Source organism: Plectropomus leopardus, chromosome 22, assembly GCF_008729295.1.
Source record: "Plectropomus leopardus isolate mb chromosome 22, YSFRI_Pleo_2.0, whole genome shotgun sequence".
NCBI classification, from domain to species: Eukaryota; Metazoa; Chordata; class Actinopteri; order Perciformes; family Serranidae; genus Plectropomus; species Plectropomus leopardus.
In genome coordinates, this window is record NC_056484.1 from 17065681 (window position 1) to 17080056 (window position 14376).

Below are 14376 nucleotides of genomic sequence, written 5' to 3' on the forward strand. Positions count from 1 at the left end.
GCAAAACATTAAGTAGCAGTATATTTGAAGTTGACAGGGAGCTTCCTGTTAATTTCATTGAAGAATATGTACTGTAGGTGGCGCTCTGTTCTTTGCCAGCCATGCAGGATGTTGCAGCTCACGCTAACTGCCGTTTCTCTTGTATATTTACTCTAAACAATCCACTGTTGCTGCTGGAAACCTAACGTACGCTTCCTGTGTACAAGTGGATTTTCCCTGGGAACAAACTAACAGTGTTCAGAGCAGCAAATGCACAATCATTTAAGGACGGTGTGTGTGTGTTGAATGACTTTCACGTGGCTCATGTGTCAGTGCAATGAACAGCGTAAGCCACTGACATGACAGACAACCAGCAATCAGGAATGCAGCGGACCCAGACAATAGATATGTGCCACTTTCTAATTGATTTACTCACTTTATTTAATGAAGCAGGTCAGGAACAAATTCAATTACTCAGAGCAAAGTCTTATTTACAGTGATCGCCTGCCTCAGGAAAAAAAAAAAAGATTTTTTTTTGGAAAGCTTGCGACATGCAGACTATCAACTGTTATTTTAAAACAATTAATGTATGAACCATTTGTACTGTATTCAGAAGAGGGCTGGTGCTTGGCAGTATATCAGCCCTCTCCAGCAGCCTTGTCTTGGTTAATTAGTCTCTCTGTATCTCTGGGCCATCTTTTAATTACAAACCAAAAGGCCTCATTAACATCACACAAGAGGAGAAGAACGGGGGCAGATAGCGAGAGACGGGCCGCCACTTTCAGAGCCAAGATCAACAAAGAAGACCAGTCAGGGTAATAGTAAGAATGCAAGGCCACAGAGCTAGCGGGCTGAAAAGGAAAATGGACGACACGGCGTGGCTGAATACAGATGTGAACACATAGGAAGGAGGAGGTTATCACATTTGAGATACATAAGGATGAGGTCGTCATAAGAGGAGGCAGAAGGAATGACATGCATGAGTTATGTGTCGGATAACAGTGAAGTATGGCGAGATAATGTCACCGCCGCACTAGTATGACTGTGATGCATGGGTTTCAGCGCACACAGGTGTGAGGGCTAAATCAACATGAAGGTGGTGGTGTGAAAAATAAAAGAAAGAGGACATGGGTTGCGAACTTTATAGATATGAAAAGAAGAAATCAGCAAAAGAAATGAGACAAGTTTTAAATACAACCAAAATTAAAATAGGTCATTTAAAAACAAAAAGAAATTAGAGTAATGTGTATTTTAGCCCCCTGCATTAGTGCTCTCTGGGGCATGTGAAATTTTTGGTTCTAACCAAAACTAGTGCTGGTAATTTGATTAGTCCAATGTCTGTGTGGGCAGGCATTAAAAATAAATGTATCATTTTAAATCCTACGTCCACACAGGCAGTTAAACAGCTGGAGAGCTGACAACCATTGTCTGAGATGTGAGGGCTCTGTTTGTTACTCTGTTTCTAACTTTGCACATTACTCTCCAAGTAACTCTGTAAATTACTCCACATATTACTCTGTATGTTACTCCGTGTGTTACTCTATATGTGACCCCATGTGTAACTCAGTTTGCTGTCTGTAACATTAAGGCTGTACATTTCTCCCTTTCTTACTCCATATGTATCCTGTATGTTATGCACTACGTTACTCCGTACATTAGTTTGTGACTCTCCATTTTTTGGTATGTTACTTTGTTTGTAACTCTGTATGTTACTTTGTACATTACCCTGTATGTTATTCCATTTGTGATTCTGTATGTTACTCTGTACTTTATCCTGTATGGTCCTCAATAAGTTACTCTGTGTGTTACTCCATTTGTGAGTCAGTATGTACTCTGTACGTTACTCTGTTATTTACTCCATTTGTTACCCTGTTTGTGACTCGGATGTGACTCTGTATGTTATTCTGTGTGTTTATTTGTATGTTTCTCCTTACATTATCCTGTAAATCACAAGTTTCTCTATTTGTGGCTTTGTTTTTGATTCATTTGTTCTTAGAACATCAGTCCAGGGCTTATTAGCAAGATAAGCTAACTAGTTTCTGCCATAAAAATTTGTGAAAAGTTCCACTTTCCAAAGGAAACACAAACTTGAGCACTATTTGAAAGGAACTAGTGTTATTTGGGGTTTTTTAGTAATTTGTAATAACATATGGAGGTCGTCAGTGACCTTAAACTTGTGCAAATCTGCCATGTCTGTCATTGAAAATTAAAGCCATGGTAGTAAGTAAGTAGAAATTCCACCGCTAATGACATACAATATTTTGCTAAATACAGAGACCACGTTAGTCTTGCGTGAAGTGGTGCATCTGTGATTTGGGTTAGTATTTATTTTTGCTTTTTCTTTTTTTGTTTTCTCTGCACTTTTTTTTCTGCCTCTTTTCTGTTTGAGAATAATGGAGGCTGTGTTGGCAATTATAAATTAAATGTTTTACAGGATATTGGGAACAATATAGACTTTGATTATCCTGTGCATATGCAGCATACGAAACACAGACGTATGGTGCATACATCACTAAATCACGCGAGGTCCCCTGATAACACTGGTCCTGTGCGAAGACAGGGCTTTAACTGTTTGAAGAAGCGTTACATTGATTTAGGGGCAGATCTTAAATCGGCTGTACAGGCCTATGTGATCTAGTTAACAACGCACCATGGAAGCTGACAGCGGATCCCCTGAAACTAAAGATGCCTGAAGCTTAGATATTGTTTAATATGTCCGATAGCATTTGTATCTTTTGAAAAACATGAAACTGTGCACCTGTAGTATCATTTTAGTTTATATTTCCTAACACAAAAACTGAGCAGAATTAAAATTTCAGTTCAACTTCAAAAAAATCACAGAGAAGAAACTGGATAAAAAAGAGAATAGAAACGTAGACAGATAGAGCTGCATGGATCAAACAGCATCCATAAATTGACTGAAAATAAATAAATAAATATATATATATATATATCTGTCTTCCCTACCTCCTCTCTGGCTTTCCTCTCTGCCTCCTCCTGCTTTTTCTGCCTCTCCTCCTCTTCCAGCACCTTCCTCCTCTCCTCCCTCTTCCTCTTCAGCTCCTCCAGCTCGGCTTCGGCCTCCTGCTGCTTCTGCCTCATCCTCTCAAACTCCTCACTCTCTGCGTCGTCACGGCGGCGCTTCAGCTCCTCCAGCTTGCGTTCTGCCTCCAAGCGGGCAGCGTCGTCCTGGTCGTCACCCGCGGACACCTCTGGGGAACGCACACTGCCGCGACTGCGACAGACACACAAACACGGGTCAGAGCACACGTTCAAGTAACAACAGAAACAAAAACTGAAGAAGTAGGACACAAAGGCGGCTGACATTCAGGTTAACGCTTGACATTTGATACAAACTGAATATTTAAACGTACACTTTAAGGATTTATCTCTTTCATGGACAAGCAAACACACACTGACAAAAGCAAATGTGCACACAAACAAATACCAACAATCACCTTTCAAAGATAATGTTACAGCATATCTCAAGTTTCATTCAGTGTTTCACGCTGGCGACTGACTGCAGGTGACCCATGTCTGCAACACACTACTGCTCTGCTGCGGCTCACTGCAGAACACAAACAGCTTGTTTGCTTGAAAATCAGATTCAGACACACTTTTCAATTATTTTGCAGATGCCTCAGGCAACCTTTCTATGCTTTTATACCAGCGTGAGCGCCGAACGATAAATGTCAGACTGCAACATCAATAAGTTCCTGTCTGATTAAGCTGCCCCTTTCAGCATATGCACGCAGTGTGACATGTTAGGAGAAATATGAGGGTTTCTCCTCCATCACTTTCATGGTGTAATTCAGTAAATGCAGGACATATTTAATACCCTTTAAAATGTACTACATTTAGCTTTAATTTTATGCGATCAATCATTTTTCTCATAGCTATCTGTGTCTTTTCCTTACACTCCTGGATATCTTAATTTAGAAAGCAACACGAAGATTGGCTTGTTGTGTGGCTTAATCTTCTAAACTGACTTTTGTGTCGAGAAATTAGTTAATAAAGGAATTTTCCACAACCGGTCAAGAGTAGATAACCACTAATGGGGTTCCTCTAGCTCAAAAAAGTGGGATTTACGACTTTTTAGAGCCACACGGAATTTAATTAAAGACCAATTCTACAGTAGCCAAAACTGAAGGGAAAAAACATGAACTGGCATCAATTACTTAAGAAAAGGGAAACATTAATGCAAGAGGAATTCTGTATTTCTTTTGTATTTTTTCAATCTTACAATCAAACATCACAAAAGCAATTCATAAAAATCTTACATCCCATGTCTTACCATTTTTAAGACATTTTAACACCAATTAAGTGAACACCACTTTCAGGATTTTTGAAGCCTAAATGCAATCACCAGAAGTAAAAAGCTCTAGTTAAGCTAAAACTAACTACACTATGGTTGCATCCTCACAGCTACGAGCTTTTAAAGTCATGTTCAGCTTGATGACGTTGTGTAGTCGCCTTATTAAAGACACATAACAGCTTCAGTGTGGTAGTGGCGTATTTAATGACAAATCTTATGTTGTAAACCAAAACATTAAAGTCTTGAGCTTGTGTTAAGCACAAACCCATTTCAGGCTTCTAACCTAAAACCCAGTGACTTTGAGATGAGGGACCGAGGGGTGCTGCAATGCGGCTTTGTGGGTTTTAGCACTCATTACTGGAGTTTTTTTATTATAATGTTTTACTGCCAATATTTGAGCAGTTGGGGAATCGGAATTTCAGTTTGTCACCTATAATTGTCAAACTAGCTTCAAGATAAAAGCATCACACCTTTTTTTGAGCAAAGTACTTAGTTATAATAAGCTTGGCTGGAAAATGTTACTTGTATTTTTAGATCTATATTAACAATAATTATGTTAATATCTATATTATTATATTATCTATGTACCCAGCCAAGTGAGAAAATAACCCTAACCCTAACCCTAACCCTAACCCATTGTATGTAGGCCTGAGAAATCTGTATTGGTGCATCTCCACGATTGAAGGAGAATTGGAGAACATGTTTGAACTGTATGAACTGTTTTGATTCTTGATATTTAAACAATAATTCACAGACCAATCACATTCAAGCAATTATTCTTGAGTTTTCAGGCCCACAGTCTTAACAGGCAACAAATTAGGACATGAACTTTGCTGAAAGCAGGGTTTCTTGAATAATTCATCAGGCCTGGCAATCCCCAATCTGGCCTCAGTGGAAACCACGAGGTCACTTGATGTGTGTGTTGTTGTGTCTGTGTACCTGAGGGTCCTCTCGGGTTTCCTGTGCTGTTTGGGAGCTGCCTCCTCCTCGTGCAGCCCTCCGTTCTGCTTCCTCTGCTCCTCTCTGTCCTCCCTGGCTGAGCCTCTCTCGTTCATCTGCACAGAAACGAACGTGGGGACCAAGTGAGCAAAGACGCGTTTGGTGGTTTGGCTGAATTGGGAATTGCAGGATGTCGAATGAGAAAGAGGATGAGAGCACACTCGAAACAAAATAACACAGAACATCACACAACACAGCGTCCACTCCAGAATTACTGCTGAGACGGGATTATCTAACATGTGATCATCATGGGAGTGTCTCTGTTTTCTATTGCTGACATCATCAAAAATATCATTCGAGTTTTATAGATTATAATTATCGTGTGTCCAAGCCCAATATGTACACTGCCAGTTAAGCTTTTAAAGCACCTTATATTATTAACATGTAGCACAAGAGGTACATTTGTCCATCTGTTAATGCCATCTAGCAGCCTATTTTTCTTTTCTTTTTTATTTCAACCACAAAATGACCATGTGTACATCGGTTACTTACCCTGTGTTACCTTGAATGTGAAGAAAACTTTGTTTTTCTTACGTACCTCCACGTCGAATGGAGAATCCAAAAACTGAGAAGTCTGAATTGAATTGAAGTAAATGGGGTCCGTGTTAACAACAACAAAACCATATCAAAGCAACCGTTAACAAACTCACACACAACTTTTGCGGTATGAATCAATTCCCGTTTATTCAGTCGTATGCTCCATGCCTCTCAAGCACATGCATTTTTGCTAAAAACGTACTATTAAAAACACTTCAACATAAATAGTCTGATGTAGGACCCAGTAGCATGCCTGGGTAAGAGTGTGCACAGGAACCTCAGTGAAAGTGTCAAAAACTGCAGTTTATCAAATGGCCACATGAGGCTGGCTCCAAAAGCGAGATAATCCTCATAGAGCCCCACATTAAAAATGCCAAACTTAACAGCTGAAATAAACAAGTTAACCGCCTGGTAAAAACAGTTTTGGTCTCTATAGCTGATTTCCTGGTCATGACAACTGTATTGGGGTGAATGTTTACATAACTCACCCACTAACATTTTATAAAGGCTTATATTAAGCATTACTAAGGGTGTGCTCACTGCGAGGCGTCGCCTTAGTCTATGAATCAGATCCACAGCTGTGGTCCCGTCCATTACTTTTGATTTGAACTCTGCTCAATGAAATTAAGGAGCAGAGTTCAAACGCACATGCTTGCTCTCTAAGAGCAACTCATATGTGAAGTGTTTTAAATGGTAAGGTTTTAGCAAGAATGCATGGGTTCAGGAAATACTTAGCATACGACTGGATAAATGAGACTTGGATCATACTGCATGAGATGTATAAGGAGTTTGTAAACTAATGTTTCTATATAGTTTTGCTGTTGTTAAAAACAGTCCCCTTTAATTCAATTCATTAAGACTTTTCTTACCAGGCATGTGAGAGACAGAATTCTTGCTGAATTTAAGGTAAGACAGTTCAAGTAATGAATATGGGAATGGTCATATTGTAGGCGAAGTATTTTCTTTAGGATTATATAGGCTGAGCAGGTGGGCCTTTTCAGCACACCTGTACTAGCATACCTTTAATACAGCCTTTGTTAAGACCGTCTTTACGAATTATTAGGTCTTTGCAACAATCTGAGATTTAGCAGGCAAATGTCAGCTCAACAAGAGATAAAAATAAGTCACACTTTTTACTTGGAGATATATGAAATGTCACCAGAAATGTATCTTGACAGTGAGAATGCCAAGAAATATGACGCATCTTTGAGCATCGTTGTTTACACCATCAGAGGCATCTTGAACCGATAGGCGCTCTTGTCTAAAGAGGTCATACAGACCTCTGTTGACTACAAAATGAAATGCTTTGTTCATGAGGGCGTTTTGTTTGTCAATGTATGAGGAGGCTACACAAGAAATGAAGTCACTTTTGTGGTGTGGCAAAGAGTTTGGAAGGCATAGCTTCGGGGTTTCATGATAAATTATAAGCCTTTACTGATGCAATAATACATTGTTCTTAGGTTTGCTTGGACTTCAAAAACATATTTGTGTAGACAAGTTTGGGATTTGTAATTTTTGTTTTCAAAGTTTCTAAAATCATAGCCTGGTCCAAAACATTTAACTGGAAATATACACATATGATACCTCACGGATCTCCTTATAATGTCCCCTTGTAGTAAACATGCATTATTTTAAATAACATCTACAGTGAGTTCTTGGAGTGGAGTCGGTGTAATAAGTGTTGCTGCTCTCACAGCTGAGGTGGAAGACATGCAGACAAACACTGTGACCACTAAAATGTAGGCTCAGTAACCACCAGTTGGTGCAAGCCACACTGTGACGACTCGGGGTGTCTGGGTAATTTCAGCGTCTGGCTCCGATATAAATCACTAGGTCAACAAGACAGCCTTATTAAGAAAAATTTTGTGGTTTAATCTGGAAAGATTTCTGTTTTTACATCTCTTTAAAGTCCCCATGATATGAAAAATACATTTTCCCAGTTTTAGTCCGAGTGAACGATCTTTGTCACAAGGGAATGAGACGTATGCCAGGTCACAGTGACCTTAACCTTTGACCACCAAATCTAATCAGTTCATTGTCTTGTCCAAGTTCACATTTGTGCCAAATTTGAAGAAATTCTCGCAAGGCGTTCTAGAGATATCGCGTTTACAAAATCAAATGAGACGTTGGGCGACGAGTTAGCCACACTGGTCATGTAAAACATTAAACTTCACATTTATCTCTCCAACATCCTCCTAATCTAATGGCGAGGGAGGTATGTGTGTAGCCAATAGTCTGCTTTAGCTCTGTATCGTGCTTAACTCGAAGCGCAGCCACTTTTTAGCAGTCCAGTAATATGCAATATCCCGTTTCACTGAAAAATACATCACAGTACAGAAAATAAAGATGTTTTATGAGCTCATTTATGCTCAATGCTGGATACATATATGGACACGGATGGAGCCTTCTGTCCGTACTCATTTTGTCCATATTTGTGCACATTTTCTGAAAGCTTACGGATACAGATGAAATGGAGCAGTACCATGGGAGATCGTTGGGCAGTGTAGCATAGTTCAAGCAGGAAACAACCAGGGAATGACGATGACATTTTAAAAAATGACTGAATGGAACAAATTGACAAAACAGTGAATTCTTGGTCCACATGTTACAATGTATTTATGGGCTCACAGACCACCACCATCTACAACACTGCCTCCGTTAAAAGGTATATCATTACGGCCTCCTCCACTGTTGCTTTATTTGCTGTTGTCAGAAACTTTTGATTCCTCTCTTTAGTGCCATCTATTGGCTCTGTCTATGCTTTCGAAAAAGGGTGCATGGAGGTATGAGGGCGGTGACATTTACAAAGTTTGAAACAGACTATTTTCATATGCAAAAGGAGTATAAATGATCCCTAACTGCTCTTTCAATGGGGACTGTAAAGATGCATGTCGACGCTGAAGTTACCCAGAGATTTTTCTGTGCTGTGCAACACACCTCTACTGAAAATCTTACCACATGAATGATACCTCATTATCTTCTGAATGCAGTATTTCAGCTACCTCATTGTCCTCTTCCGTGTCATTTGTGAGAGTCATAGACTTTGATGAATAATCTACACAATCATCCTCAGGTACCTCCACAGCCTCCTCTGATGCTACTGCATCCTCCTCAGCCTCTGACTTGGCCTGGTTTGAAACCTCACTGACTACTGAATGTGTTTCTTCTTCTGTGAGTTCCTATGAAAAAGGTTTACAGCAGTTCTTTGAAGGAAAACAGTGATTGAATCAAGGATGTGCATTCAGAAGCCAATAAAGTGACGACCATACCTTGATGTGATTTTTAGCTTCTTCTGTTGATTCCTACAGAAACAAGCATCGCATTTGCATCCACTGTCAACTACAAAAATTACAATAAAAGGCTAACACAACTGAGTAATAATAAAAAGATAACTCACCTGTTCTCTCAAATAAGACCTTCTCGGTTTCTCTTCCATCACCTCCACTTTCTGGCCTTCATCTACACCCTCATCTTCCTCCTCTCCACCCTCAGGAGCTGCCTCTTCCTCCTCCCTCGGCTCCTCTTGCTCCTTTTCCTCTCTCCTTGAGCTGTACATCTCTGTCTTCACATCATCGTCCTCATTGTCACGGTAACGACCCCTGCGCCAGGAGGATGGCCTCTCCTCTTCTGCATTGTTTTTCTCCGTGGTGACGCTGTCGTCGGTGGCGTCCAGCTCCTTTTGTCTTTCTAGCGCCTCTCTCATGCGTCTCTGCCGTCTCTCCTCGCGCTTGGCCATGCGATCCAGCAGGGCCTGGTCCTCGTCGTCTCCGCCGCCACCTCCTCCGTAAGAGCTGCTCACAGACACTGTCTCTGTCACGCTGTGAGGAGAGAGAGGAGACAAACATTTCACTGTGTGGTCCTTTGTTAACGAAGAAGAAGCCTCGAGGCCAGAGCAGCAGACGTCAGCTGTTAGACTGAATGCATAATGTTATCTCCTGTTACCACTGAGATGCCCTTAATCAAGGCCTGCAAGTGTCATAGTTGTTTAGTGGTAAGAGACTTGTTGTGTTGTTCATTTTAAGCGGTTGTGAGTAACTAATGTGTGACATTTAATTAGGAGGAAAGGACAAAACAAAACAGCACAACAGCTGTACTAAATTATCTCACTTGGAACTAGATCTCTGACCTGGCACACAACGGAAAATGACAGAAAAGACAAAATTATCAAAAGAATATGCTAGAGCTGCACAATATATTATTGGATTTTTCTGACATTGCAATGTCAACTTAAGCAATAAACACATCATGAAACACTGCAATATTGCACTTTAAATATAGTAACAATGAATTAAAAGAATACTTTCACAGAGTTTTTTAAGAAAACGTTTATTCTTGCACGCTTCCATGTTGAACAAAGAATCCAAAAAAAGGGGAGTCTTCGTTCAACAACATCAAAACTATGCCAAAACATTTGTTTGCTAACTCTCATCCAACTCATGCAGTATTATACAATTCTCATTTATCCAGTCGTATGCCCTGTATTTCCAAAACACATGCATTTTTGCAGAAACATTACGATAAAAAAAAACAAAACACTTCCGTCTGAGAGTGGTGCACCCTCAGTGTGACTGGGCACTTAAGCATAAACTCCACGTTAGCAGAGTTCAACGCATGCTTGTGCTGCCATTTGGCCATTGACTGAGACTGTTTGTACTGAAGTGTCATAAAGTTTAAGCGACCATGCATTTTAAGAGCAGATATTTTGATATAAGTTTGCTGTTGTTAAACATGGTACAAAATATTTGCCTTTCTTGGGTTCTAAGTACACCGTGGAGACATGCTGGAAAAACAAAAAGTTTTCAAGATTCAAGGTAAAACACCGTGAGTCACTGATATATAAATGATTATTTTGCACACTGTAAATTACATCCTGTCTGTAAGAGCTGTTTTGTTGAGCCCTGCTGTTAACTTTCTGTTCAATCAGACAGGCTGTCTGATTCTGTCAGATTCTGACGCAGAATCTACAAGTATAAGAGTGAGGATTATTAAACGAGTGCTGCTGCACTACTCTGCATATTTGAAAGGAAAAGATGAGCACAGATGAAACCAAGCATGAATAACATGCAAGTTTTTTCTGGCAGAGTACCTGTAAAGCCTGGAGTGGTGATAAGAGGATATTTTTTAAGCCGTTGTTTATAATGTTCATTGTGAACATCCATGTGCTCAGGGATTTTTGAGTTAGTTGAAACAGAACATCAGCAGAAAACGTCCTCTTGTTATTGGTGCCTTTTATGTTCCGTTTGATGTTCTTTTTTTCCATTAAAATAATTATTTCCTTTCATCTTTTGATTCAACAAGCAATTTATTGTATTTTTTTCTCCATATAATAAATTGCATTATTGTACATTATTCACTTTATTATTGCATTTCACTGAATTCAGGTTCTTGTGATTTCATGGGACAAAATGATTAGTTGATTGATATACTCAAAGTAGTAGAGAGGCAGAACTTATTTGACTTTACTATCTGTTTATTTATCTCAACTATTACCATTATTATGATATTCAACATTCATCTTCATCATTTTCCTCATATCATGCAGCCTTACCATATACCCAGTTAAGTCTCTCTGAGTATGTTAGACCTGATCAACTGCCTGACTGTGACTTACGCTGGCCACTGATACCAAAAAAAAAAGGATGAATGCTCAAGAAAACCTCTGAGTTGCAAATAAACAAAATTAAATTCAGTGAAAGGAAATCAAAGTTTACAGAGAGCGGCTGCCACATTATTGTCAGCTCTTTGGCCAGTATGTGGAGAATGCTGACAACTGGCTGTACTGACCAGTTTTCACCACAGATATTCTTAAAAATAAACTATTGGTCAGGCCTTAAAATAAACAGAAAATAAAGTGAATCTCTATTGGATTCCAGGTTTCCATTTAAATTTTTATCCGTAATAGTTGCTTTGTACAAAAAAACATGCAAAAGGATAACTCTGGGAATTCAGTCAGTATGATTTATCCTTTGCTGAAAATTAAGTCTGTTATATTGAAATTTGGAGCAAAGTGGTGGACTCAATTTCCAAATGACCAACTGCATGGCTAAACACAATGTAAGCTTAAAGTATCTATTATATATTTCTGTATTTCAATCCACCAAACACCAACTGTACATCCATCCACCTCGGTCCAAATAGCATGACTCATAATATTCTGACCTAAAAGTCTGGCAAACATTATCCTTGCATCTACACAATCGACAATAGCTAGCCAACACTAGGTCCAGTCCCAGCATCCTCCTGCACAATCCCCTTGTTGTTTGACCAGCCCAGGATGTATCTCTGAGCTCATAGAGGGGAAACATTCACGTCCACAAAGCATCGTCTGTGCTGCTAGATGTCAGAGCAACCCACCACTTTCACCGTGGCCAAGACGATTGATCTCATGGCCTCAGAAAACGGCACAGAAACTGATATTTAGCTCCTTTGTTCCCATGGCAGTCTTTCTGATGGATAGGTTTGAGATCATGTGTTGGTTATTGTGTTGACAGCTGTAAATGGGTAGAGAGTGACATTCAACTCTTGCACTGGTTGACTTTATTTGAGGATGCAAATAGGAATAATGCTTTGAAAAAGCCACTTCACAGAATCTTATCATAAAAATCCTGACAAAGTTACAGTATGTCAGCTTAGCCAGCACCATAACTAGTCACAGCAGACCTGTCACGCTTTGGATTTCTCCACATATTGAAGTGGTGTGCATTGGACGGCGTATCTAAAGATTTTGAAGGGTGGAGTCTTTTTTGAGGTTTTCCAAAACCCAGGATACAAGAGCAAATGCATATGGAATGGATTGGACAGTATGTTTGTCTGCTCTCACGTACGCTGTCAAAGTTAGCATGTCTGACTAACAAGCCTGTTACCCACCGTAGCAACTGAGTGTCACTTCCAGTGCTTCTGGGATTAAGAAAAAAAAGTTCACAACTACGACATCCACTGCGCAGGTGTCCCTGAATGCTGTCAGATTTTTACTATGGATGTATAAAAAGAACTGGATACAGTCTTAAAGGCGAGGCTGCATACATCCCTATGAAAGCCGCTCAATGGCACATGGAACTTCAAATGTTTGACTTCCCAGGTCTAAAATTACCTGGATCTTCTGTAGCATGTGGCCCACAGAGCAGGTGCACCAGAGACGGTCAAGTGGCTTATTCTGGCTTTAGCCCTCTGCTAACTCGAACAGGGAAAAGGGGATTTAATGGTGTGGCTTTTCTTAACTTTCGCAATGTTATCGAAACAAATGGATCAAATCTGAATAGTGAAACAAGTCATGTCACAGAGATTGAGAAAACATGTATGCAATGATTTAAAGATGTCTCTTTCACAATATAAGTCTATGTGAAAAAGTATTTTTGGGCCCAATGGCATTGTATGATAGACCTTGAAGTTGTAGTTACATGATTTGGTCACTTTGTCAAATTGGCTTCAAAGTCCAGCACTGTTCCTGTGGGCTATCAGACCTTTTGGAATATCAAAGTGAGCATCTGTCCTGCTTTTTATTGGGCCATATGGCCATAAAATAATATCACTTTATGTCAGGTAGTGGTTGAGTGTTTTATTACTAATTTCAAAATCATACAAAATAAAACAAAATAAGTGTTATATATCAGTAAAAACTGAGCCTGGATATTTGTAAGGTGTGTGTGGGGGGGTAACCCCCTGCGCGTTTTTTTTGATAAACAAGCTCTATTTTGATTTGCTCTGGTGATATCTGGGTATAAGTATTGGATGAAAACAGAATACTTTACAATTGCTTTCATTAAAAACGTATTGACGGGAGCTGAAAACCCAACAATATACTGTTTTCTTTTTGCTGACATTCTTTTGAGATGTGCTGATGTTTACCACACAGAAAACACTTTTACTGGGTGGGGTGATACTTCAGTGATATTTTTTCCCCCATTCGTTGTTCCTCTTTTGCTTCTTCAGCAGAACTGAAACTGAGAGTTGAGCAATCAGCTGCTGACTTTTTATTTGTCACAGACAGAACCTGTATATTTGGTATTGTATAATATGTGTCACCTGTGGCTGTTGGTCAGAACCAGACTGTCTGGCTGTCCGCTGGACTCCTCACCCTCCCTGCTCTTCATCCTCTCCTGGCGTGCCCTGCGCCTCCTTTCGCGAGCTGCCTCCTCCTCATCATCATCATTTCTTGCCAACCTGAGTGAAACAAAAGAAAAAAGAAAGAAAGTGTGAGGACACAAAGAGAAACTTTTTTTTCTTAGCTTCAACTTTCAACCCTTCACCTCCCTCTCCTCTTCCTCAATTTAGCTTCACGGTTAGAAACTTCAAAGTGAACAGTTCTCTAAATTGGACTGCAATCATCACGGTGACCAAACCTGGTGGATTTGTCCTGAGCTTCTTTTTTTCCCCCTCTTCTCTCCTATCAAGCTGACCCGTCAGCTGTGCAACCACCTATACTTCTTATCATGGCTGCAGTTTTCACGAGCTGATAAAAACTCAGCCTGGAGACTTGGCTTGGCTGCGGATAAGAGAGAGCCAGAGAAACAGTGCTTCTGGGGCCACAGCTTGAACTGGTCTGGTCA

At 39.9% G+C, this 14376-nt stretch overlaps 1 protein-coding gene across 6 annotated transcripts in view; it reads right to left on the reverse strand.

Annotated features, from left to right (window-relative positions):
* The window catches only part of cald1a (caldesmon 1a), a 79672-nt gene that overhangs the window by 21181 nt on the left and 44115 nt on the right, over positions 1 to 14376 (reverse strand). For 2 of the 6 annotated variants that reach the window (XR_006107044.1, XM_042511403.1), the window contains exons 3-8: positions 13853 to 13990; positions 9228 to 9648; positions 9100 to 9132; positions 8908 to 9009; positions 5234 to 5349; positions 2947 to 3214 (exon numbers count right to left, since the gene is read on the reverse strand). Coding sequence is in view for 5 of the 6 variants with exons in the window: in XM_042511403.1 (XP_042367337.1) it covers positions 2947 to 3214; positions 5234 to 5349; positions 8908 to 9009; positions 9100 to 9132; positions 9228 to 9648; positions 13853 to 13990 (1078 nt within the window). In the remaining variant the exon portion in view is untranslated. Of the gene's footprint in view, positions 1 to 2946; positions 3215 to 5233; positions 5350 to 8799; positions 9010 to 9099; positions 9133 to 9227; positions 9649 to 13852; positions 13991 to 14376 lie in introns of all 6 variants that reach the window. The other 4 variants (XM_042511401.1, XM_042511402.1, XM_042511404.1 and 1 more) reach the window with 3 other exon arrangements.